Below are 25,526 nucleotides of genomic sequence, written 5' to 3' on the forward strand. Positions count from 1 at the left end.
AACGCGCGTATAACGTAACCTCCATCCACCACCGATGTTTTCTCACTGAAGATAAAGCTTGAATCTAGATAACGCACAAGTATAACCCGCCTCATTTGGCCTTGAAGCCAATTTAGAATTCAAGTGCGTGCATCAGCTACACGTCTAAAAACACGGCAGTAAACTTCGTTTTTTCGACAACGACGATGATGTTGGTGATGGTGATGGTGATGGTGGTGCTCATGACATCCCAGGTCAGTGGTGCACGGTGTTGTGGCCCCAGACAGTGGGCAGGGGAGGTGAGGAGAGTCACCGTGAACACCACACTTCCCGACACCAGTGACACTCCGGTCAGTTCATTATGGTGGTCTGTGTGTGTGTGTGTGTGTGTGTGTGTGTGTGTGTGTGTGTGTGTGCCGGACAGCAGTGATACTCCGGTCAGTTCATTACGGTGGTCTGTGTGTGTGTGTGTGTGTGTGTGTGTGTGTGTGTGTGTGTGTGTGTGTGTGTGCCGGACAGCAGTGATACTCCGGACAGTTCATTACGGTGGTCTGTGTGTGTGTGTGTGTGTGTGTGTGTGTGTGTGTGTGTGTGTGTGTGTGTCAGACAGCAGTGATACTCCATTATGGTGGTGTGTGTGTGTGTGTGTGTGTGTGTGTGTGTGTGTGTGTGTGTGTGCCGGACAGTAGTGACACTCCGGTCAGTTCATTACGGTGGTCTGTGTGTGTGTGTGTGTGTGTGTGTGTGTGTGTGTGTGTGTGTGTGTGTGTGTGTGTGTGTGTGTGCCGGACAGTAGTGACACTCCAGTCAGTTCATAACGGTGGTCTGTGTGTGTGTGTGTGTGTGTGTGTGTGTGTGTGTGTGTGTGTGTGTGTGTGTGCCGGACAGTAGTGACACTCCAGTCAGTTCATAACGGTGGTCTGTGTGTGTGTCTGTGTGTGTGTGTGTGTGTGTGTGTGTGCCGGACAGTAGTGACACTCCGGTCAGTTCATAACGGTGGTCTGTGTGTGTGTGTGTGTGTGTGTGTGTGCCGGACAGTAGTGACACTCCGGTCAGTTCATAACGGTGGTCTGTGTGTGTGTGTGTGTGTGTGTGTGTGTGTGTGTGTGTGTGTGTGTGTGTGCCGGACAGTAGTGACACTCCGGTCAGTTCATAACGGTGGTCTGTGTGTGTGTGTGTGTGTGTGTGTGTGTGTGTGTGTGTGTGTGTGTGTGTGTGTGTGTGTGTGTGTGTGTGTGTGTGTGTGCCGGACAGTAGTGACACTCCGGTCAGTTCATAACGGTGGTCTGTGTGTGTGTGTGTGTGTGTGTGTGTGTGTGTGTGTGTGTGTGTGTGTGTGTGTGTGTGTGTGTGTGTGTGTGTGTGTGTGCCGGACAGTAGTGACACTCCGGTCAGTTCATAACGGTGGTCTGTGTGTGTGTGTGTGTGTGTGTGTGTGTGTGTGTGTGTGTGTGTGTGTGTGTGCCGGACAGTAGTGACACTCCGGTCAGTTCATAACGGTGGTCTGTGTGTGTGTGTGTGTGTGTGCCGGACAGCACGGAAGGCCAGGAGAGTGGGAGGGGGGTGGGGGCAGAGAAGGCAGAGGGGGGACAGGAGGAGCTGATGCTTACAGATGATGTATATATACAAACGAGATCAGGAAAATGTGTTTATGAATGCACACACACACACACACACACACACACACACACACACACACACACAGAACTTATTTTTAAGGGACGGATGGGTGGGGGCAGGGGGGATCAAGAAATCTTGGACTTAACACTGTCAGATTTTTTCCTCCAAATGTTTGTAAAATAGTCTAATTGGGTTGTTGTTAAATCCTTTTTTTTTTCTTTTTTTTCTTTTTTTTTATACGCCTGTATGTTTTAAAGTTGGAAAACAAAATAGTTAGATTGTTGTTCAGTCAATGTTGTGAATAGTATCGTTTTCATCCCTTTACCTTCCCCTCCTTTTTTTTTTTTTTTTTTTTTTTTGTCTCCCCCTCCTTTTTTCATGTCTAATATCAGGTAATGTGGATAGACATTAAATGAAATTGAACACACACACACACACACACACACACACGCGCGCGCGCGCGCGCGCGCGCACACACACACACACACACACACACACACACACAGCGAGAGAACGCTAATGCTCATATGCACGCATGCATACAGACAGACACAGACAACAGCAAGAGATGGGACTGAATTGTATGAAGATACTTTGAACAGCGCTTCGTTCATTACACACAGCTCCACTAGTGCACAGAAGATAATCTCCATAAGTGTACGTGTGTGTGTGTGTGTGTGTGTGTGTGTGTGTGTTACAGGAGTGGCACTGGGTGAGCTATGACTTCGACACGAAGAAAGTGGCCGTCATAACCTTTGACCCACGACCTGGCAAATCTGACCTTTACCGCAGAGAATTGCTGGATTTCAGTGAGGCAAGTGCTGCTGCTGTTGTTGGCACAGTGTGTAAGATCAACAACAACAACAAAAAACCCAACTAATTAATTAGTTGATTAATGATAATCATGATGATGATGATACTACTGCTACCACCACCACCATACAAGGCCTGCTGATACTGCTACTACTATCACTACTACTACTACTACTACTGCTAACATGCGGCTGCTACATGGCTAGCTGTTGCTTGTTCTGTTGCTGATGATGGTGGTGGTGGTGGTCGTGGCGACGGTGATAGTGGTGGTGGTAGAGGTGATGTTGATTATGATGGTGGTAGTGGTGGTGGTGGTGGTTATGGTGGTAGTGATGATGATGATGGTGATTATGACGATGATGACGTGAAAAAAAAGAAGGGAATAGAAGGTGGCAGAATGGTTAAGACGCTTATCTGCCAATACAGTTCCCATGAGGGTCTGCGTTCGATTCCCGCTCTCTCCCAAGTTTGACTGGAAATTCATATGCAGCGTCTAGTCATTCAGATGAGACGATAAACCTAGGCCCTGTGTGCAGCACGAACTTAGCGCACAGAAAAAGAACCCATGGCAACAAAATGGTTGTCCTCCAGCAACATTATATTGATGAACACTCATATATATGCATGCACTCAAGGACTGGCGGGCTCGTTGGGTTATGCTGCTGTCAGGCATCTGCCTAGCAGATGGGATGTAGCGTATATGGAATTTTTACGAACGCACTGACGCCTCCTTAAGAAGCTGAAACTAGTAAGTAACAAAGCAAAATGTAACGACCCATTCGCTTACCTCTCTATAGTCAACAGACCGCTGGAAAGTTCCGCGGCCATCTTGGATCTTGCGTATGCACATCTACCTTATACTCGAAATCGCGAGCAGTGGTAAAGGCGCTCGACATAGGCAAAAGAAGCAAACATGTGCTGTCCTCTGTTTCATCAGTTCACAGCCTCCATTGCAACAACCAAACTCTGTACAATGAACTGCCATCGTATGCACACAAAAAAAGCAGAAAGTCAGAGGATGAAGCCTGCTGTTTCGCACGTTTTGCCTCTCTCGATCGGCTTTGTTGCTCGCAATCATGTAATATGTGAATTTATTGCATGTTTCACCCCGAAACAGGCAACAAAAAGGCATTACACCTGCATAATATCAGTTCACTCTTCTTTTTTTTTCTTCTTTTTTTACCGTATTGCATAGATGGTTACTTGAAAGATGCATCGTACAACTCGGAGGCTTTGTGCGGAACTTCGTGGATTTCAGTTTCCTGTCCTCCATTTCTTCAGTTCATAGTCTCCATTGCTGGAACTGAACACTGTACAGTTTGATTGGGTTTTTTCTGTTTGTTTGGTTGGTTGGTTGGTTTTTTGACTCACTTGTGTAAACAAAGTGAGTCTATGTTTTAACCCGGTGTTCGGTTGTTTGTGTGTGTGTGTGTGTGTGTGTCTGTGTGTCTGTGTGTCCGTGGTAAACTTTAACATTGACATTTTCTCTGCAAATACTTTGTCAGTTGACACCAAATTAGGCATAAAAATAGGAAAAATTCAGTTCTTTCCAGTCATCTTGTTTAAAACAATATTGCACCTCTGGGATGGGCACAATTTTTTTTTTTTTAAATGAAGCCTAATTATATGCAAACTGCATTTACTGTTATATTTATATTTTTTGTATCCTCTAAACTTGGCACTTTGATCTGATATTCTGACACAACAACAAGAGCAGTCATTATTATCTTCTTTTTTTTCAAACAGGAACTTCTTTTGCTAAGCATGGAAGTTTTATTTATTTTGCAAACGTTTTGGTGCAGATAGTAAAAAAGGGAAATTACTCTGTAATTAATGCTAGGGGACTTAATTCGCTTTAAACTGATCTTTCTCATCTTAAACATTACATTTTGAAATTATACTCAATATATAAAAAGCTTGGATTTTTTTTTTTTCTTTTTTTTTTTTTTAAGTGTATCACAAGTGAGTCTTGAAGGCCTTGCCTCTCTTGTTGTTGTTGTTGTTTGTTTGTGGTGTTTATTTTTGTTTTGTTTTGTTTTTTTTGTTGTTGTTTTTTTGTTTTTGTTTTTGTTGGTTGTTTTTGTTTTTGTTTTGTTTTGTTTTGTTTTGGTTTTTTTTGGGGGGGCGGAGGGGGGAGGGTGGTGTTGTTGGTTTTGGGGTTTTTTTGGTTTTGTTGTTGTTGTTGTTTTCCCTTTTCATCAACGATATAGTGTATTCGCAAAAGCGTGCTTCTCACACGCGAACACGTTCACGAGCACACACCCCTTCCCTCTGCACCCCACGTGTGTTCATACATTAATGCACCTCACTTCATTTACTGTGTCCAGTCATTGTGGATCTAATCAAAGCAACGTTCTACTTTTGGTTGATCACAAGAAAACCTTACTTTATCAGTTATATATTATGCATACACACACAATATATGTACACATACACATGTATGTGTATAAGCACACACATACATAAACACATAATCACAATGATTGTAATAAACTTTTGCAAGGGATAAGGGATGCACTTCTTGTAGAAACTAGTGTATGCTGTCTGTTGTTTATGGATATGTTCTTCAATATTATATATTATAGTTCCTTCAAAAAGGATGGTAGTGTTGGTTTTACATTATTTGTCTTTGATTTGTATCCGTGAGATTTGGCATCTAGTAAAGTCAAGTATGTCATCAGTTTCATTTTTTCGTCTTCTCCAAATATAATCAATTCAGTGTTTAGTGTCAATCGCGTTCAAGTAACACAGTTTCGTTGTATTAAGTTATGTAGTGCTATCCAAAATCTCTGAGCATAATCACATTGCTATAAATCGTGAACATTTGTGTTTTTTAGATATTTAGAAATAACACCTGTCTTTAACTACTCCCATGTCTTTTAAAATCACGTTTGTAACCAGTATTCTATAGCAAATCCTTAGGCGGAACCAACGTAGCTTTACCTCTTTTGTTCTACTGTTTCGTTTGCAGACCGTTCCCCAAAGTACCGAACATTCAGCTTTTTCTCCTAAGATATAAATGGTGCAATGTTAAATATTTCTAAATCTTAAAAAAAAAAAAAAAAAAAAAAAAAAAAAAAAAAAAAAACGTTATAGTAAATATGCGATCCCTTTTAAATGCTTGTTAGAATTTCAAGTGCTTTTGTTTTCTCAGACTTTATGTTACTTCATCTTCTTTTGGTGAAATTCAATTGCTTTGATGTAACTCAGATATTGCAATTTATTGATTTTGTTAGTAATTATTTCACGTTACTTTTCATAACTTAGAAATTCTTTTACCAATCTAACATTATCCTCTTCCCATTTCTTATAGTAGAATGATTTGCTGCCAATTTCAAATTTGTCATTATCAAATATCTGATCTGTTACCATTTCAGTTCCCGTTTTATTCGATTTTTCGACAAAACTCAACATAGGCTTGAAATGTTTCTTTCCAAAATGAATTGCTTTCTTGTCTGAGGAATCGTTTAGGACCGCATACATCTAAAGTTTCAATCTCAGGACACATAGATTTTAGAATAGTTTTACATTTCGGTTCGCTGACATACATTTTTCTTGGATAAGATAACTTCAAAGACTTGATAAACATGTTAATGTGTGGGGATGCCTATACCACCTTTTTCAATACTGTGTACAGCATATTTTCTTTTGATCTTATCTCTTTTTCCACCCCACACGAATCCAAAGCACATGTTTTGCAGTTGTTTTATGATTTTCTCTGGTGGACGAGGTAGAAGAATCCACAAGTATGTTAGTTTATAAAGAATCAATGACTTAAGCACTGCCGCCCTTCCCAGCGCTGACGATGTTCTTTTCAACCAAATATTAAATAGGATTTTAACTTTGTTTAATCCATCAGCTGTATTTAATTATGTCATTCGTGTTAGATATGTTGTGAACCAGAGCACCATTTTTTTCTCATTATTCCAGTCCATTTTTATATGCGACAATAAAACTTTGAAAAAAAATTTTCGTTTCCAAGCCACAGTGTTTTGTTTTTCTGCGTTTATTTTTAAACCAGAAATTCTTTCAAATTAATCGAGGGTTTCAAACAAATTCCCATATGACTTTTTATCTCCTTCTAGCGTAAGTGTCGTATCATCTGCAAATTGGTTTATTTTATGTTCGTTGTTTTCAATCTTAACTCCTTTAATACAGGTATTTTGTCTAACTTTGCATGCTAAGATTTCTGCACATAATATGAATAAATAAGGTGAGATGGGGTCACCTTGCTGGCAGCCTCCGTTTACCTAAAAGCTCTTCGATACCTCACCATTTATTGATACGTACTATTAGAAATACACAATGACCCTATTTTGTACGTAACGTTTAGAAGGGTGACTGGCCTCCAGTTCTTCAAAAATTCTCTTGGCCTGTAACCCTTGGGCAGGCATATGACAAGGCCTTTTTGTGTTGCAGACATTTCGCCCTTCAAAAGCCCGTCATTCAGAGACCTGACAACAAACATGCCAAGTTTGTTTTTTTTCCAGAAAAACTTTTAAATGTTTGAACTCATGCCGTCAGTGCCTGGACTTTTGTCATTCTTCATATTCTTCAACACCTCTGTTGCTTCTTCGTATGTAATAAAGCCTTCCAGGGCTTTGAAACCATTTTCTGATAATGTGGAAATATGAGTAATGTACTCTTTAACATCAATTCTGGTGACGTTCCTTTCTGAATACAAATGTTCATAGAAAAGTCTGGTTTCTTTTAAGATGTCTTTTGTTTCTATCAAGGTTTTTCCACTATTTCATACCAGTTTCAACATTCGTTTGCTTATGCAATGTCTCTTTTTCCAGATTATGATAATACTTGCTTATTTTTTCGACCTTAGCTGTCCACCTAGCTTTCGACCGGAGAAGGATTCTCTCCATTTTGTGATGTCTACGTTTTTCTAAGTCTGAGTTTCGTTTAAGGTTATCAGTTCTCCTTCTGTAAGTATGTCTTTGTTCATCAAAGAGTCAATTTGTGTTTCAAGCCTTTTTTCTTCCATTCCGTATGTAGGTTATTTATATCATATGGCAATGCAGCATATTGTTCTTTTACTTGCTCAATTGTTTCGTTAATCAAATTGGCGTGTTCTTTATCTTTTAGGTGGGAGGCATTAAATTTCCAGAAGGTATTATTTCTCTCTCTTTGCTTGAATGTTATCGTTACAGATCTATAAGTGAGTGATCACTTCTGTATCCGTACTTAATGTCAGCCTCTGTCACATACGAAAGTAAGTTTTCTGAGACAAAAAAAATCTGGTCGGCTTTGTTGTAGCGGGTTTGTCCTTCCTCGTGTGTATCTTAAGGTGTCAGGGTTAAACTCCCTCCAAACATCTACCAGCTGAAGTTCAAACATCATGTCCAAAACTTGCTCCTGTGCCCTTATCTTATCAACGTGTTTGCAGTTATAATAGTCTGATACTGGGTTCATCACTAAATTCCAGTCACCCGCTGTTATAATGTTTTCGTTATTCAAGCTAGACATTTCATCATTCATATTCTGATAAAAGACTGGATCATCTTTATTTGGTCCATGCACTGTGACTAGTGTAACGTTTTTGTCCATTGTTTGTAGTTCTGTAATTGATAGATTCCCTGATGCGTCTTCTATTGTAGCCTTTATTTTGAATTCGAAATTGTTACTAAAAAGAATAGTTACATTTCTTGACTGTGTGTTATTTGATGAAAAGACACATTCGGCTCTTATTCTTTTCTCCATTTTCTTTTCAAAGTGTGTATCCTGCAGAAATTAAACATTGTACTGCTTTTTGGTGTAGGTGCTGCATGAGATCTCGTCTCTTTGGCCCTGGCAGTTATAAGATGCAATTTTAAACTGTCCATTGCTGAGTTGTAATTTTACTCAATTATTGATCAAATATGTCATATACACAATTGTATTTGATAACTGCTTTATGTGTACCCTCAGTGCTGTGTTCTGTATTTTTCAACTTTCTTGTAATTCTAATACGCCATATCAGTACTTACTTGAACATGAGGTCGTATAACGCACGTATTCAATAGCGTGCGAAAAAGCGTTCGAGCACAAAATTCAACTCATAACAATACAAAAAATAACACAAAAAACAAAGGCAAAAGGACACAAAGAAAACTTACGCTCAAAAAGAGTCTGCACTTTTGCACATGGCCAAAAACAGGACAGTCGTCTTACACGACTTGAGTTGATGCTCCCAGTTTCATGAGCGATGCATTTATTTTTTTTTTTTTTTTTACTTCCGAGTATGAGAAAGCTTCGTGCAAGTTCCCAGACTGGTTTACATTGTAAATCCAGTAGGAACGGCCACGCAACAATAGCAAATGTAAAAGTGTAAAACAGCAATACTGTATACTGTTGTTTCAGACAACATTTGTAACGGCAATAACAATGCATACATTTTCGTCATTACACAAATCGACGACCCGGTTTTTGTGATTTCATTCTTTTCTTTTCTTTTTCCCTTCACTGGGCAAGCAGTATCAGTATCAGTATCAGTAGCTCAAGGAGGCGTCACTGCGTTCGGTCAAATCCATATACGCTACACCACATCTGCCAAGCAGATGCCTGACCAGCAGCGTAACCCAACGCGCTTAGTCAGGCCTTGAGAAAAAAAAGAAAAAAGAAAAAAAAAAGCTTATGTAGGTATGGTGAATTTTGCCCCACAAAATTAACTGAATGGCCGTGCAAATTTAAGGAACAAAATAGCAACTTGCACGTTTTACAAACATTTAGTATGGACCTGCTCGGTTGGGGAGGGGGGATGTGGTGGGTCGGTGAGGGGGCGGAGGATGAGGGGGTGGGGGGTATGGGATGAGGGATCAAAGCTGATTGAAATAGTTACAGTGATATTAACAATGATAACAATAAATGTATAAGTAAGGTAATATAACGCTAATAAAGCAAACTGTTGTTGCCACTGTTGACACATCGCAGTTTTCATCCTTCGTGAAATCATCCAGTCAAAAAAAGGCACCAAGTTGATGTAAATAGCGGAGTCACACAAGCATATTTTTCATTTATAAAATGTCAATGTTGATATGAGTAATTACAATTCGTTCTTGTTTGTTCTTTTTTCTTTTCTTTCTTTTTCTTCGGCCGGGGGGGGGGGGGGGGGGGGGAGGGGGGGGGGCTTCACTAAACAAATTTGTGTAAATAAATTTTGACCCACACTCAGCTGGACAGCCGAACAGATCCAGGAAACGGGATGGCAACATGCACACGTGACATACACTGTGGACTTGCTCGGCACGGTGGGGAGCAGGGTCGGGGGGTTGGGGGGGGGGGGGGTTGGGGAGTGGGTTCATGGGTGTGTGTAGAGTGGGGGGGGGGGTAGTGTAAGCGTGGTCTCTAAGGCAAGCCCAGACACCGTGGTAGGGCAGAGGGCGGTCCCTCAGGAAGCGTTGTCTGTCAGGGCAGACCCAGGGGACGGTGCCGTGTCAGACACAGCGGCCTCACAGCAGGTAGTGTCAGCATGCAGTGCACACCCACCTGAAGTGACGTCGTCCGGCTGGACCTGCACATGAGGCAGGTCGTCAGCACACCCGGTGGGCACGCCAGGCGTGGTGGTAGCAGGCAGGGTGGCGCAGCCACCAGCGGGAACAGGGACGGTAGGCTGGCTGGATGCAGTGCCTGACGACTGGCTGAGGACCCGGGCAGCGGGAGCAGGCAAGGTGAAGCGACGTCAGTGGGGAGCGCAGAGCCCCCTGAGGTGTCCGTCAGACGATCAGAACAACTGGACTCCTCTATCGACCGGGTGGGCGTGAAGGGTGGGGCGCCAGTGGACATTGCAGACATTTTACGATCTCCCAAGTCAACACATGTGCAGACTTGCTAGTGCCTGAACCCCCTTCGTGTGTATACGCACGTAGATCAAATACGCACGTTAAAGATCCTGTAATCCATGTCAGCGTTCGGTGGGTTAACACCCAGCATGCACACCCCCGAAAATTGAGTATGGCTGCCTACATGGCGGGGTAAATAATACAAACCGGTCATACATGTAAAATGTTACCTGTCTGTCTGAGTGTGTATGTGTGTATGCCTGAAATCTGATTGAATGACACAGGAAACAGAAAAATGATGAGTCGGCTCTACCCAGGTAGGCAGCCTGTTGTGTAAAGGACCCCGTGTTTGTAAAGCACTTAGAGCTTGGTTTCCGACCGAGGATAAGAGCAATATAAGTATCCATATCAATCAATCAATCAAGGGATGGCAGCAGATGTCCCGGTGTCACAGGAGCCGGCGTCCCCACACGATGGGCTGATCTGAGGACTTGCAGGTCTGGGCAACGTCGGCTGACACCTGACGACCAGAGACGAGGTTGGCCCCAAGAGACGGGGGGCTCTGGGTGGTGGAGATGCCAGGCCCTGCTGACACAGGCTGAAGTCGGTGTGCAGGGGGTGGAGTGCCGGCAGCCCTGGCAGACGTGCGCTGTGAGAATCCAGAGGGTCTCACTGTACAGTTAAGTGCCATCGTATGCACAATAAGAAAACTAAAACATTAAGCAAAAAGTCGAGAGAAAAAAAAAAGAAAAAAAAAAGGAAGCCTGCTGTTTGCACGTTCGTTCTGCCTCCCCATCGTTGCTCGCAAATTCGGAGAGCCAATCAACTTCGAAAATACAGATCATGTGACGCACCTCTATAAATCATGGGTCTGTCTAAAATAAATAATCATCTGCTGCATCGTCTGCAGTGATACACTGCAGATCCCCAACCAATTAGAACGCTTCTTACTGCGCAGGGCATGCGTTACGTCACACAGGACGAGGTCACGTGCCGGTCGTCACGGCTGAACGGAACCATACCTCGTCTGTGTGTGCCCCCGTCTGGAGGTGAGACGGCTTTCATTTTCTGCACCACGAACTCTTCTACACTTCATTTTACGTGAATGTGTTGACACAAATCATGGTTGGTTCTCACGGCCCGACCAGCGTGTTGGGTTCATGTGGAGGTCAGTCAGCTGCTCTGTTTTTCTCTTCTCCTACTTCGTTTTGTGTGTGTTGTTGTTGTTGTTTTTAACAGCTGCATCGGGTTGCTGCATTGTAGATTGTTGCTGGTTCTGACTTCTGATCGTTCATTGTCATTCAGGTTGTTTCTGAAACATGGCATCCGTTCTCATTTCTGTTGATAATAATTTTATGGTTGGTTGGTTGGTTGGCCGTTTTAGAAATTCTTTCTTTTTGATGTGTGTTTGCTTCCTTTCGTTTTCTCCTTTTTGCTTTAACCCCTTGACTGCTAAACTTTAGTGAAATGAAATCAGGTCAGTGCGACATGAATCTACAGTGCAATCAGTACATTTTGTGCGATTTCATTACCATATCTGTTCATATTGCTGTTCATCGGTAAAATTCCATATCTAATCTGGGATAAAGCCACACGAAAATGTTTAAAAAACGCTTATTTCCTGTAAATATATACAAACATTCAGGTTGTCCTTAATTAACCTGTACAAACTATACCTTTCTCTGTCTCTCACCGCTCCTGACCAATCTTGAAAAGACATAATGTTAAACGTTGCTTAAATATACTTAAAAATGAATTAACATTTGTAACACCCTGATTTAACCATACCTCATAAAATCGAGCTTTGGAAAGCGTGTGTGTGTGTGTGTGTGTGAGAGAGAGAGAGAGAGAGAGAGAGAGAGAGAGAGAGATTTTTTATTCAGATGAAGGCCAAAGCCCCTTACTGAAGGAGGTCACATTATCAGAAGATAAAGACAAGAACGTGACACAATAAATCGACATAACAAATCAACTGACCAAAATAGTTGATACAATATTCTACAACATTCATGAAATAACAGTTCATAGTTTCTTCGGTGTTTCATAAGAGAGAGAGAGAGAGAGAGAGAGAGAGAGAGAGAGAGAGAGAGCTTTCTTCCCCTATTTTATCTACAAAGTTCAGATCGTTTCCTGTCTTGTACACATTACACCGTTCTGTGTCCGTTATTTTCATAATTTTTCTTCTCTTAACTGGTGTTGTATTTTATTGTATTGTAACTAACCGTAACGTGATGTATCACATTGTGTCATATCGTATGACATCGTCTTGTATCGTGTTGTATTATACAGTATTACAGCCTATCATGTTGTGGCGTGTTGAATACTATTGTATTGTGTCGTAGTGTACAGTGCAATAGCGCCTACTGTACACTGTGCCGTATTGCAGGGGCAAAACCCCAACTTACTGAAGAAACATTGTGCCGTATTGCAGGGGCAAAACCCCAACTTACTGAAGCAACATTGTGCCGTATTGCAGGGGCAAAACCCCAACTTACTGAAGCAACATTGTGCCGTATTGCAGGGGCAAAACCCCAACTTACTGAAGCAAACGTCTTGCTTTTTGCATCTTCATTCTTTCTTTTCTTCTCCATTATTTCTGTTTATTGTTGTTTGTTTTCTAAAGGCTTGAAAACAGCGGTAGCTAGACTTACGAGCAGATGTCTGCATTAACTATGGGCAGGTTGACTGCATTCTTTGTTTGCTTGTTTGTTTCTCTGAATTTTATTCTCGATGTGTCACAGACCCTCTCGATCGAGAGTCCTGTTATTTTTTACTCACTTGTGTAAACAAAGTGAGTCTATGTTAAAACGCGATGTTCAGTTGTGTGGGGGGAGGGGAGAGGTGCGGGGGTAGGGGGTAAACTTTAACATAGCCATTTTCTCTGGAAATACTATGACTGCCAATACAAAATTTCGCTTAAACATAGAAGAGGGGAAAAAATCTTCATAGTCATACCAGTAATAGGTTGTACGTCTCCCGAATTTAGCCATATTTCCGAATCATTAACGGTTCATTTCGTTGATGCTCGTTCCGGATTCCGAAAACACTGTTACCCCTTTGCAGCTGCCCAGTTATCTGGAAAGAAGACGCCATGACCTCGTTTTTCTTGTTCGCGATTAAAAGCAAAGAAATATTGAATTCTGGACAGAACACATACAGTGACACTAACTACATTATCGACGCGTTTACTGCATATGAATATTCTAAAGTGGACACTGAATTATCTAGAATGAACATAAAAGAAAATTTGAATCGACTGTTTCACTGAGTTAAGATCAGCCTTGTCTGCACTGGTCTGTGCAGGTCTTGACAAAACATGTTGCAAAGCCTGACACGATGGCAACGTCTCCTTTACCGCCAAATTCAAACAATGTCTAAAATAATGATCGACGTGTCTACTACATAAGAATGTTTTAAAGTGGATACTGAATTAATCAGAATGAACAGAATAGAGAAACTGAATGGACGGTGTTGTAGATTATCAGTGAGTGTAAAGACAAGCTTGTCGTACACGGCTCTCTGCAGCTCTATAAAAACATACACATATTGCAGTGTGTTTGAGACAATGGGAACGTCGATCTCCTTTTCCTCGGACTTGAAAGAAATTCTTAAATGCCCGAGATGTACCAAAATAACATGATTTAAACGGCGTTATCACTTCGATCACCATTGTCGATTCATCCCGCTACAAGAACATGTTCAATTAATGATCTTTGAACGTCATGGTTAACACGCGTTAGTGCAGTGTGTAAAACCAATTATTTTTTTTTTTTTTTTAAACAAACGTTAAGCTGAATGTGATTATCATAACGAACAGAGAACACATTTCAACAAAACTTTTTTTTTTTTTTTTTTTTGATACTTTAAGTGTGTATCATAAGTGAGTCTTGAAGGCCTTGCCTTTCTTGTTAACTATTAATTTGACCATAATAATAAATATATGCTCTGCGTGTGAAAGTGTGTGTGTTGTTGTGTTGTAATTGTTGTTGTTCCTGCTGCTGCTGTTATTAATGTCCAAATTTCGTTCCCAATAACCATACAAAGCATGACAGGCAACATAACGTTGGACATCCGAAAGTTCTTCGGAGTCTATCCTGAACCGACCAGCCGTTTTTATCACCGATCACTGCCGCGGCCGATTGCTTCCGAATCCCACCGACTTGTACCGAATGCGCCCGGCAAACAGCGAAGGAATTGTGCAACCTCAGGAGACGAATCCATGGGAATGTACGCGGAGACAATCCACTATGAGACAGATGACGTCATTGGCTACGTCACTGTGACGTCACTAACATGCAGCTTCGTCAGTGAAATGACGTACACTACTGAAGACGGCGGCAGTAAGTAACTTCGTTGAGTGATGTATATGAGATTGTAGGCCTTATCTCAACATTTGCATTCATTTTTCCGGCTTGGATTGAGGAGCGGGGTGGATCGATGGATTGATGTGTTCTCAAACTTTAGAATTGTTTTCATATATTTTATCATTTGCTCGCCGTTAGAGGCGCAAAAAAGGTGTTAAATTGTGTGTCTCCTAAACAAACTTCTAAATAATTCTTTGTGCCCAGAATGTGGAACATTTTGTTTTCTGTTTTTCAGAGATGATGAATGATGGAAGTGGTGTGATGAAGATCAGTGTTGTAAAGGGGGGTGGGCTGTGTGTGGGGTGTGGGGGGCGGTAATTTAATTGGGACATCTTGACAATGTGGCTTTCTCTCATGACATATCCCGTAGTCAACCATACTGAGAGTTCAAAATACTTTACTCATTTAAAACCAATAAATATGTGCAGAGTTCAGTTAGCTGCAAACTGAAGCCAGTGCTATCACATTGCGCTCACTCCTCAATATGTCTCACTTGATTGTTGGATCTCAAATTCGGAGGAATCCGCGCCAAGATGATATCAGAACAAACGGTGTAAACAGTGTTTACTGATTCTGATTTTAAATAAGACTTTTTTGTATTGGGGAAAAAGCACAGGGTATACTTGATAGCAGAGCCCTGGGGTGGGTGGAAAAGCGATCCATTGCAGCAGCGAGGCAAGTCTGCGCAGCGTGAACTGCCCTTTGTATGATTATTGTTGTACAGTTTATATAGCTTTCTTTCTATACATATGCTGTCTTTCATCACTCAAAATCAAGTTATGCAGGCGTGTGAATTACATGTGAAAGCGTTTAGATTTTTCTCTGGACAAGATCAAGCGCTATAATGATGATGATGATAACAACAACGATAACAACAACAATAATAATAATGATCTATCATTATATTATCATCATCATCGTAATCAATATTAAAGCTTTTGACGTTAATGCAAATCAGCTTACTGCTGCTACGATTGCTTACGCAGCTTAGCTGTGGGTCTGCAGAGTGATGTCATAGACAATGTCAAGAGCGCTGTGTCAGTAGCAATACGTAGCCTGCCATAATCACAACGTCCGATTGCGTAACTGACGTGCTAGGTGCCTCCTATTGCTGACGTGTGTACGTGTGTGTTGACAGGTCTTGTGTGGCAGCACACTCAGTGGAACAACCTCACGCTGACGGTAAACCCCGAGTCTTTCAACATGCCCAAGTCGTGCTTCACCACCTCTCCAGACACTGTGGTAATCCGTTGTTTGTATGACGTTTGCTCAGTGTTTGCCCGTCTTCTCTTTACTCAGTTCAGTGGTAACCCAGTGTTTTCTTGCAGACAACACCAATCACTCATTTGTACACCTGTTGTTAACATCGCTGTCTGTATCTTTTCTGACTCCCACTCCCCCTTCAAAATCTATTCCTGATTCAAAACAACTTCAGCTTCTTGTTAAACGATTGTTTGGTTGTTTAACAACTCTGTGTCTTTGACCTCCTTAAACACTTCCTTTAGTTTATTGTTTGCTCAGCATTCCCCCTCCTTACTTTCTACTTGTCTGTCTGTCTTATATAATGATGATATTTATAATTATATATGATCAAGCGAGTATGAAATAACTAAAGTTGCTTTGTAATCTGCATCTTGTCCACAGTCAGCATCTAACGGCTGTGTGTTGTGTGTATCATTGCTTTATTTTCAGTTTATTTTTGTGACCAAGCGCTATGCTTGCTCCAATATTTGCCTCACGCACAAGCTGTATTAGCAGACGACAGTTTTCCCTCCTAACCCGCGCCCAGAATGTGTGACGTCACTCCGCTTACATCACTTTGTTCTCGCCAGACCACCTGCTGACGGCTCGACTAGTGTCGCGTCGCGGTACGTCATTGGCTGAGAAGAAACTTGTGTTTCTGTTCCACTGTATTTAATTAATAGCTCTTTTGTAAGATCATTAAACTACAAGTATTATATACTGGCAGAATCGTCGCAATTCCATCTTTAAGTCTGTTCCATTTATGTTTGCCTACGTTACACTGATTTAACGCAGTTTGTAATTTTCAGCGACGAGCTCGTTAAAACTGACCCTGTTCAGGTGACTTAAATTAAGATTATAAATTCATCTTAAATAACCAACACTTTATTTTATACTCATTATAAAGTAGGTGTTGAGCTCTTTCTTTTGCAACTTATCCGACGTAAATCGGTTCAGGAATCATTTAGAAATTTGTCACTGAACACCTTTAAACAAACACAATTGTCATCGGAATCTCCGTGATAATTGACGATCAGCTCGCAAGCACACGTGACGGCCTTTGCGGTCCGCTAAACTTGCATAAATTGGCACAGTGAATGATGAGTGGTCATTTCATACCTGGTCAGTCATCTGACCAGAGCCTGCTCTCTCTCTCTCTTGCTGCATCGAGCAGTGTGTTGTGTCGTGTGTGTTCTCACAACGGCTAACACCTCGCTATGTATCGCTGTAAGTACTAGTGTGTAGAATGTGTTGATTTGTAAATTGTATTATTCGACACAGTACTTGTGTTCGTATAGTATGTTCAGTTAATTCTTTGTTCAGTTATTGCTTTGACATGTTAGTCACAGCTCGGCTATGATTGATCTAAATAATTGCCATGCCGTCATATGCTTGGAGCAGTGTTCCATTTGATTCTTCTTAACGTCACAGTCAGTGACGTCTCTGGACACAAATAGTTTGTTCGAGAATATTCTAGTGGGTGCATATGATGCATTCTTTCTCATTTGCCAACACTGAAGGTTACAGTGTTTCACTGATTCTCAGTACTCTAAGAGATGTGTAATATTCTGTTGAGGTGATTACAAGATAGTGTTTGATTAATATCAGTTATTGGTTAAAACCACCTCATATGTATCAGTCTGTTAATTGTAATTTAGTTGTCATGCTCTCTCCTATACGGCTTACTCCAGTATAGTGCAACATGATAAACTGATTCATTTGAGTCACTTTGACACAGTATAAGCTTTACCTAATCTATACTGTCAGTGTACTTTCACAAAGTCAGCATCGCTTCAATCACTTTAACTCACTCGCTGCCATTGTCCGCATATGTGGATGTTGTCGGACAAAGCGTTCGCTGCCAATGTCCGCATATGCGGATTTGGATTTTGAAAAGTCGCGCTGTTGGAGTGACGTGTCGGATACGAAACTCAAAAGCAGAACTGATTCTTAAGTTATCTCCGGCCAACTTTTCATTCACACACACAGCGTGTGTGCAGTGACACGCTCATTAGCAGACGACAACGAAGCATACCCTCGGTCAGCTCTGCAAGTTGTTTGACAAGATGGCGTCGCGTCGAAGTATTCGACACGGTAGGAGAGGTCAAACGCAACACAGCATTGAAGCTGCTTTGGAAATGATCCAAACTGAAGGCTCCGGTGTTGAAGGAGATAATGTTGGTTCATCGGACAGTGATTTTGAACCATATCCCGATGAACTAGAAATAGATTCGGCCGCTGAAGAGGGTGTTTACAGTGGAGAGGAAAGCGAGTGCTGACCATGTGCCAGCTGACCGACACTGACAACGAAATCACTGAGGAAACAGACGACTTCGCTGGTATTTTTACCAGTGATTGGACTGAAAATGGTGAGTGTGTATGTATTATATATATGTATGTGTGTGTGTGTGTGAAAGAAAACAATGTCAAATGCTCAGGTGTACAACTGTGTGTGTGTGTGTGTGTGTGTGTGTGTGATTGCATGCATATGTTTACTTATTTTCTGTTTTACTTATTCATTTGTAGAACAAGGTGCTGTAGAAATGACAGTAATAGTACTAACACTGATGATACTGTGATTATTGTCTTATCTGTATCTTGTGTGTATGTATGCGTGGATGGTTGGTGTTGTTATCATGTGCTACCATTCAAATTGCACAGACACTTGGTAATAGTTACACCGGTTTAATCCACCATCTTGATCCAGATATGTCGTCACGCTTCCTGTGACCTTTGACTCTTTATAGTAATTATTTCCCTTGTATTACTATCTAGGTATAGACACGACATCCCTCCCTTACTTTAATTTAAAATCAGTTTAAAATTACCCAACAAATCTCAAACAAAATTAGTAATTGTTTTAAGTATGAAATACTATCTTCCTATGTAAAAATACTCAACTTAATCAATTGGAAACTCTTTACATTGTGATTCACTCTCATAATGTCTGAATTTGTTTTATGTTTCAAAAACATAAACATTAAAGAAATTAATTACAAACAAATTCATTACCAAGTGTCTGTGCAATTTGAATGGTAGCACATGATAACAACACCAACCATCCACGCATACATACACACAAGATACAGATAAGACAATGGTGACGAGGATGGGATGAAATTTCTCGCATCCCCAGACGATTGCAAGAGCCTCTTTTTCTGTCTGTGAATATCTCTTCTCTACAGCGGTCAGACTTCGACTTGCATAGCTGATGACTCTGGCTCCTTCTTTCTGTCTCTGGACTAGAACTGCACCTAATCCAACTGGCGAAGCATCACAGATGATTTGAGTTGGCGCCTTGGGATCATAGTAGCCTAATGTCTTTGCACTACCTAGGGCTTCTTTCAGTGACTTGAATGCTTCTTTCTGCTCTGGGCCAAAATGAAACTTTTCAGCTTTTCTGGTCAGCCTGCGTAGGGGCTCAGTCAATGTCGCGAAGTTTGGGATGAAACGTGCGCAGTAGTTTGCTAGCCCCAGGAAACTCCTCACTTCACTGATGTTCTGTGGCTCACGGGCGTTGATCACAGCTTCAACCTTATCCTTTGCAGGGTCAAGGCCTTTGGCAGTCAGCTTGTTTCCGAGAAACTCAATCTCGTCTTTTCTGAAATGGCACTTGTCCGGATTCAGTGTTAAACCTGCATCTTGGAGTCTGTGGAGTGTCTGCTGCAGTCGCTCATCATGCTGCTTTCTGTCTGGCGCATGTATGATGATGTCATCTGAGAGATTGGCCACACCAGGGATGCCTTGTAACACCTGTGCTATTTCATGTTGGTATATCTCACTTGCTGCATTGATGCCCATCACCAATCGCTTATACCCGTAAAGTCCACAGTGTGTAACGAAGGTAGTGATGTCTCGTGAGTCTGGGTGTAGCTCCAGCTGGTGGTAGCCCATCTTCAGATCCAGTTTTGTGAAGACTCTACTTTCAGCCATGTCTTGCAGTAGCTCTTCAACTGTTGGTATTGGATGGCGTTCTCTCTGAACGGCCTCATTGACACGTCGCATGTCCACACACATACGGATGTCATTGTTGGCTTTCGGCACGATCACTACCGGGCTTACCCAGGGAGTAGGCTTCTCCACGGGCTCGATGATGTCACTGTTGAGAAGTTCTTTGATCTTGGCCTGTACCTTGGTTCTGAGTCCAAATGGTGTTCGTCGTACTGGTTGTGCGACTGGCTTTATCTTGGGGTCTACAGTGAGCTTGACTTGGCGTCCTTGCAGCTTTCCAAACCCTGTGAACAGTGGTTTGAACTTAGTCTTGATGTCTTCGTTCTCATCTGCTGACACGTTCTGAACATTCAGTCCGATATGAAGTACATTTAGCTCCATGCTAGTTTTTCTGCTAAGCAGCGGGTCTGCATCTTCTCTGATCACAATGAAGTCGGCTATAGCTTTGTTTTCACCAGCACACACTTCTGCTTCAAAACAACATACTGTCTGTAGTGGTGTAGTTGATGTGTAGGGGTACAGCTTTTTGGTGCATTTCTTGATTTTGTGTTCTATGTTGTTTGACTTCAGTTTTGACCACAGTTTTTCACTGATGATGTTGATGTCGCATCCGGAATCAACAATACAGTCAACAGGCACACCTCCTACTTGGATAGTGAGTTTACTGTCTCTGACGGTAGTCTCCCTAGTCATGAACACATGGATCGTCTCTTCATTGCTTTGTGATTCTGAGTTTTCTGCGTCAAGCTGATTCACTCGATTTCTGTTTCCTCTACTTTGCTGTCTACCTTCCTCTTGGTTCTTATTTTTCCGTGGTCTAGCATCTTGATGATCTGTCCTTTCTCTCTTAGATCTAGAACGGCACATTTTTTGGAAGTGATTTGCTCCACCACATTTGCGACATATTTTGCCTCTGGCAGGGCAACTTGGGTTACTGCCATAGTGATCAGTATTACCACATCTATAGCACTCGCCTTTGCTTGACTTTTTTGTGACTGTTCGTGTTACTATTAGTGTGTATTCTGGCCACTGCTCCATTTCCACCCAAATGATCTTGTTTCATCTGTCTAGCTTGTTCATCTACGGCTTCATGTGTTGCTGCAATCTTGAGAGTCTTTGCTAAATCTAGTTCATCTCCCTGTTCTAGCAGTTTGCGTCGCAATCTGTCAGATTTCACTGTTTGCACAACTTGATCTTTGATCTGGTCTTCTATATTATCGAACTCACAATCATCTGCGTTCAGTCTCAGTCTACCCATGAATTGAGCAACAGTTTCCGTGTCATTCTGGGTTAGTTTTCTGAACTGGTGTCGCTGAAATGTCTTGTTTGGTTTCACTTTGAAGTGTGTTGTCAGCGCCGTCACTGCTTCATCATATTCTGTTGCTGTTCCTTTGTCTGGAAGATTTGCAAAAATGTCTCTCACCTCCTTGCCTGCCGTATATAGCAAGAGTGCTCTACGTTGTTGCCTCACGTTGTCTGTACTGTCCTCGTTGACAAATAAACCAACACTGTCTGCATAGGCTTCGAACTCTTCTATCCACGAAGTCAACTTGATGCTAAGAGTTTGTGCGTCACCTACCGCTTCAAACGCTTGTGGTCGTCCAAGAAGGTTTATACTCGTCGCCATTGTCTTATCTGTATCTTGTGTGTATGTATGCATGGATGGTTGGTGTTGTTATCATGTGCTACCATTCAAATTGCACAGACACTTGGTAATAGTTACACCGGTTTAATCCACCATCTTGATCCAGATATGTCGTCACGCTTCCTGTGACCTTTGACTCTTTATAGTAATTATTTCCCTTGTATTACTATCTAGGTATAGACACGACAATTATTGTTTGTAATATTGTAAAAATTAAAAAAAAATCTAAAGTGGTTTTCTTTGACTACATGTAAAAAAAACTTACCACATTATGCTTCCATTCACATAAATATTTAGAATAAACAAGGGAATAAGCAAACAAATAATTTACACAAGAAGAAGAAGAAAGAGTCAGACCTGCATGATCATTTGTGTGTGTGTGTGTGGTTGCAGGGCATGTTGCTGTGCTGAAGTGGCAGGACAAAAAACCAGTTCATGTGTTGACAACAGTCATGCTGCCAACTACCATGGTCAGTGTGACAACACAGCACCGTCCTGAAAGACAGAAGCCAGCTGCAGTACAAGACTACATCACCAACATGGCTGGAGTGGATATGAGTGACCAGCTGCTGCAAGTGCAAGGTCTGTGAAGACCTGTTCAAGTGCCACAACACACCAAAATACCAAACTGCCAACTGGTGTCCAAGATGTGGAGTTCCACTGTGTGTGAAGCTGTGCCCAGGACTCAACATCACCTGCCATGAGCTCTTTCACTCCAGACAAGACTATTGTCAGTGATAATACATCAGGTTTTTGTGTGCAGTGAACTCCCTATTTTTAATGTAGAGACAATATTTTCTTTTGTGTCCACCATCTGTTCATACTTCATTGCATGTACTAGGTCTTCAGTTCCTCAAATAGTGTTTTGATGTGATGTGGAACATTTGTAAGCTGTTCAAGGACACTTGGAATACCTTTCTGATGGGTACAAAAATGCTACAAAATACACAAAAAATGAATACCGTGATCAACAACAAGATGGTGAGTAAATAATTTAATTTTTTGCACAAACATGGAACAACATTCACTGAATACACGTACTAAATTTCAATTCTCTGGGTGTTTATTTGTTTTTTTGAGAATTTTTTTCCCCATCCTATACAAACCCTGGGTTTTCAGGGATTCGCAAGGGCAAAAACTCTTGGCATGGAGTGAGTTAACTGCGCTATTTAAATGTATTAGAAATGTCATTTGATGTCAGCGTTTGGTCTTCACACATATGCATTATGTTGTTGTGTATCCCAAACCCGAGTGATAGTCTTTCCATTTAATATGTATACATGTGCTTTACTATTCACTTGTGCCGACATGTTGTGCTTATGACATTTGTTTGTGTCATTCCAGGCACTGTCTTCTTCTCATTACTTCTTCTTAGCCTTCTCCTTTAGTTTATAACTATTGTAAATAAACCAATAGAAAACCCATTTGTGACTGGCCTCTGTATGTTCCTGGCCTGTGCGTGGGATCTTGTCTATCCTTTCAATTAATCATATTTAGTTAAGTCTTTTGTGCCGTACCCTTGAATAACCACTCGGAGCACGGCCACATATATGTCAGGTTCAGTGGGGTACCATGGCAAAATTGCTCAGGTGTTGGACTTCTGATCCAGTGTTCACCAGTGATCAGGTGTTGGACCTCTGATCCAGTGTTCACCAGTGATCAGGTGTTGGACCTCTGATCCAGTGTTCGCCTGACACCAGTGATCAGGTGTTCTGATCCAGTGTTCACCAGTGATCAGGTGTTGGACTTCTGATCCAGTGTTCGCCTGACACCAGTGATCAGGTGTTCTGATCCAGTGTTCACCAGTGATCAGGTGTTGGACTTCTGATCCAGTGTTCACCAGTGATCAGGTGTTGGACTTCTGATCCAGTGTTCACCAGTGATCAGGTGTTGGACTTCTGATCCAGTGTTCACCAGTGATCAGGTGTTGGACTTCTGATCCAGTGTTCACCAGTGATCAGGTGTTGGACCTTGATCCAGTGTTCACCAGTGATCAGGTGTTGGACCTTGATCCAGTGTTCACCAATGATCAGGTGTTGAACCTCTGATCCAGCGTTCACCAGTGATCAGGTGTTGGACCTCTGATCCAGTTTTCACCAGTGATCAAGGCTCGAGGTCCCGTTTCGGTATTGTGTCCGATTTTCCACACCCCATCAAGACGTAAATGGGTGCCTGGCTTCCGTTGATGGAGGTTTTTAAAAAGGTGGAAGGAGAGGATTGGGCCCGCTCTTCCAGTGTCCAGCCCTGAACACAGTGGCCGTTAATTGGTATGGGGCGTTTTTCCTTTTTTATTACCAGAAATAGGTTGCTCTCAGCCCGTCTTACTGCTTTATTAGTTGATCTCCGGTACACTATCCTAAGTCTGAGTGAAATTGATTATTTTGAATATCAGGTGTATTCACACTCTCAACCAATGTTGGTTTTCAGTCACTGCTTGGTACCCTGCTTCCAACCTGTCAGCTTTCACTCTTCAGATAAACTGCTCCCAACAGTGTGTCAGTGCCATATTTTTGGTCATTACTATATCAGTGCCATATTTTTGGTCATTAGGTACACTGCTCCAAACCAGTGTGTCAGTGCCATATTTTTGGTCATTACTAGTAGGTACACTACTATCAACCAGTGTGTCAGTGCCATATTTCTGGTCATTACTAGTAGGTATACTACTATCAACCAGTGTGTCAGTGCCGCATTTTGGGTCATTACTAGTAGGTACACTGCTCTCAACCAGTGTATCATTGCCGTATTTTTGGTCATTGAGTACACTGCTATCAGCCAGTGTATCATTGCCGTATTTTTGGTCATTAGGTTCACTGCTATCAACCAGTGTATCAGTGCCGTATTTTTGGTCATTAGGTTCACTGCTCTCAACCAGTGTATCAGTGCCGTATTTTTGGTCATTGAGTACACTGCTATCAACCAGTGTATCAGGGCCATATTTTTGGTCATTAGGTGTGCTGCTCTCAACCAGTGTATCAGTGCCGTATTTTTTGTCATAAGGTACACTGCTTCAACCAGTGTATCAGTGCCGTGTTTTGGGTCATCACGTGTGCTGCTCTGAACTGGTGTGCCAGTGCCATGTTTTGGGTCATCAGGTGTGCTGCTCTCAACTGGTGTGCCAGTGCCATGTTTTGGGTCATCAGGTGTGCTGCTCTCAACTGGTGTGCCAGTGCCATGTTTTGGGTCATCAGGTGTGCTGCTCTCAACTGGTGTGCCAGTGCCATGTTTTGGGTCATCAGGTGTGCTGCTCTCAACTGGTGTGCCAGTGCCATGTTTTGGGTCATCAGGTGTGCTGCTCTCAACTGGTGTATTATTGCTATATATTTTTTTAGTCTTTGTAGGATATGGTGCATTCAAACTGTGTGTTATTCTATTTTCAGACAACAGCAGGAGCGCAGATTCCAACAGCTTACGGACGGATGGCACAGATCCTCAACCTTCTGTAACGATCCATGGAAAGAATGTGAAAACTAACAGTAATGATAATAAAGAAATTTCATTGATGTACTATGTGTGGTGGTTTTCTCTGTCCATTCAGCAGTGTTTGATCCATGGCCTTTTATGTCTTTTTCTGTGGTTTTGGAGTACTGCTTACCTTTGTAAAGGTGTGTGTGTTTTGGTTTGTTTTTTGTTTTTGGGGGAAGGGGGGTTATCTGGAGATGATAAATTAAGCAAAAAGGTTGACATACCCTGCAAGGAGTTTGATAAAGATATGTTGTGAACTGTGGATCTTTTTCTTCAGATTTGACAAAGTTTTTTTGTTCAACACGGTTGGAACTTTCATTTGGTTGGGCAGTCCTGATATGGCCCTGTGTGATCGGCTGGACTATTAGCCACCATGTCAAAAGTCAAACAGCACATGTTGATTGATTGATATGGATACCTTTATTGCACCATACCTATCCTCGGTCAGAGACCAAGCTGTAAGTGTTTTACAAACACTGGAGTCATTAGCACAGCAGGCTGCCTACGATGGGTAGAGATGACCAAGGCTACCTTTAGGCACACGTCCATTCTTCCCTGTGCATGGGCACGGTGCCTCAACTGAGCAGACAATGGTAAGGTTTGGGAGGGAGGGAAGGGGACATCGTTATTTATAAACTCAGTATTCTGGAATGCATGCCACTTCACATGCACCACCCTTTT

General features: G+C 42.0%; 1 protein-coding gene across 2 annotated transcripts; it reads left to right on the forward strand.

Moving 5' to 3' along the window:
- Positions 1 to 24,887, forward strand: LOC143278070 (uncharacterized). Of its 2 annotated transcripts, XM_076583097.1 has the most exons (6): positions 6 to 329; positions 2,300 to 2,413; positions 11,137 to 11,227; positions 14,231 to 14,518; positions 15,681 to 15,784; positions 24,761 to 24,887. In XM_076583097.1, exons 1-6 carry the CDS (start codon positions 186 to 188, stop codon positions 24,824 to 24,826), a joined length of 807 nt encoding a protein of 268 aa, XP_076439212.1. In that variant the 5' UTR covers positions 6 to 185; the 3' UTR covers positions 24,827 to 24,887. The 2 variants fall into 2 exon arrangements, with proteins under 2 accessions (XP_076439213.1, XP_076439212.1); XM_076583098.1 differs by lacking the exon at positions 14,231 to 14,518 and having other exon boundaries at positions 1 to 329.
- Positions 24,888 to 25,526: the final 639 nt, after the last annotated feature.

Source organism: Babylonia areolata, chromosome 35 (genome assembly GCF_041734735.1).
Source record: "Babylonia areolata isolate BAREFJ2019XMU chromosome 35, ASM4173473v1, whole genome shotgun sequence".
Lineage (NCBI taxonomy): Eukaryota > Metazoa > Mollusca > Gastropoda > Neogastropoda > Buccinidae > Babylonia > Babylonia areolata.

Bases quoted from the DNA above. Each gene is read 5' to 3' on its own strand.
- LOC143278070 (XM_076583097.1), top strand. From the start codon at position 186: ATGATGTTGGTGATGGTGATGGTGATGGTGGTGCTCATGACATCCCAG. The intron at 11,228-14,230 runs GTGAGACGGCTT...AAAGCATGACAG, and splicing joins GTGTGTGCCCCCGTCTGGAG to GCAACATAACGTTGGACATC. The intron at 14,519-15,680 runs GTAAGTAACTTC...GTGTGTTGACAG, and splicing joins CACTACTGAAGACGGCGGCA to GTCTTGTGTGGCAGCACACT.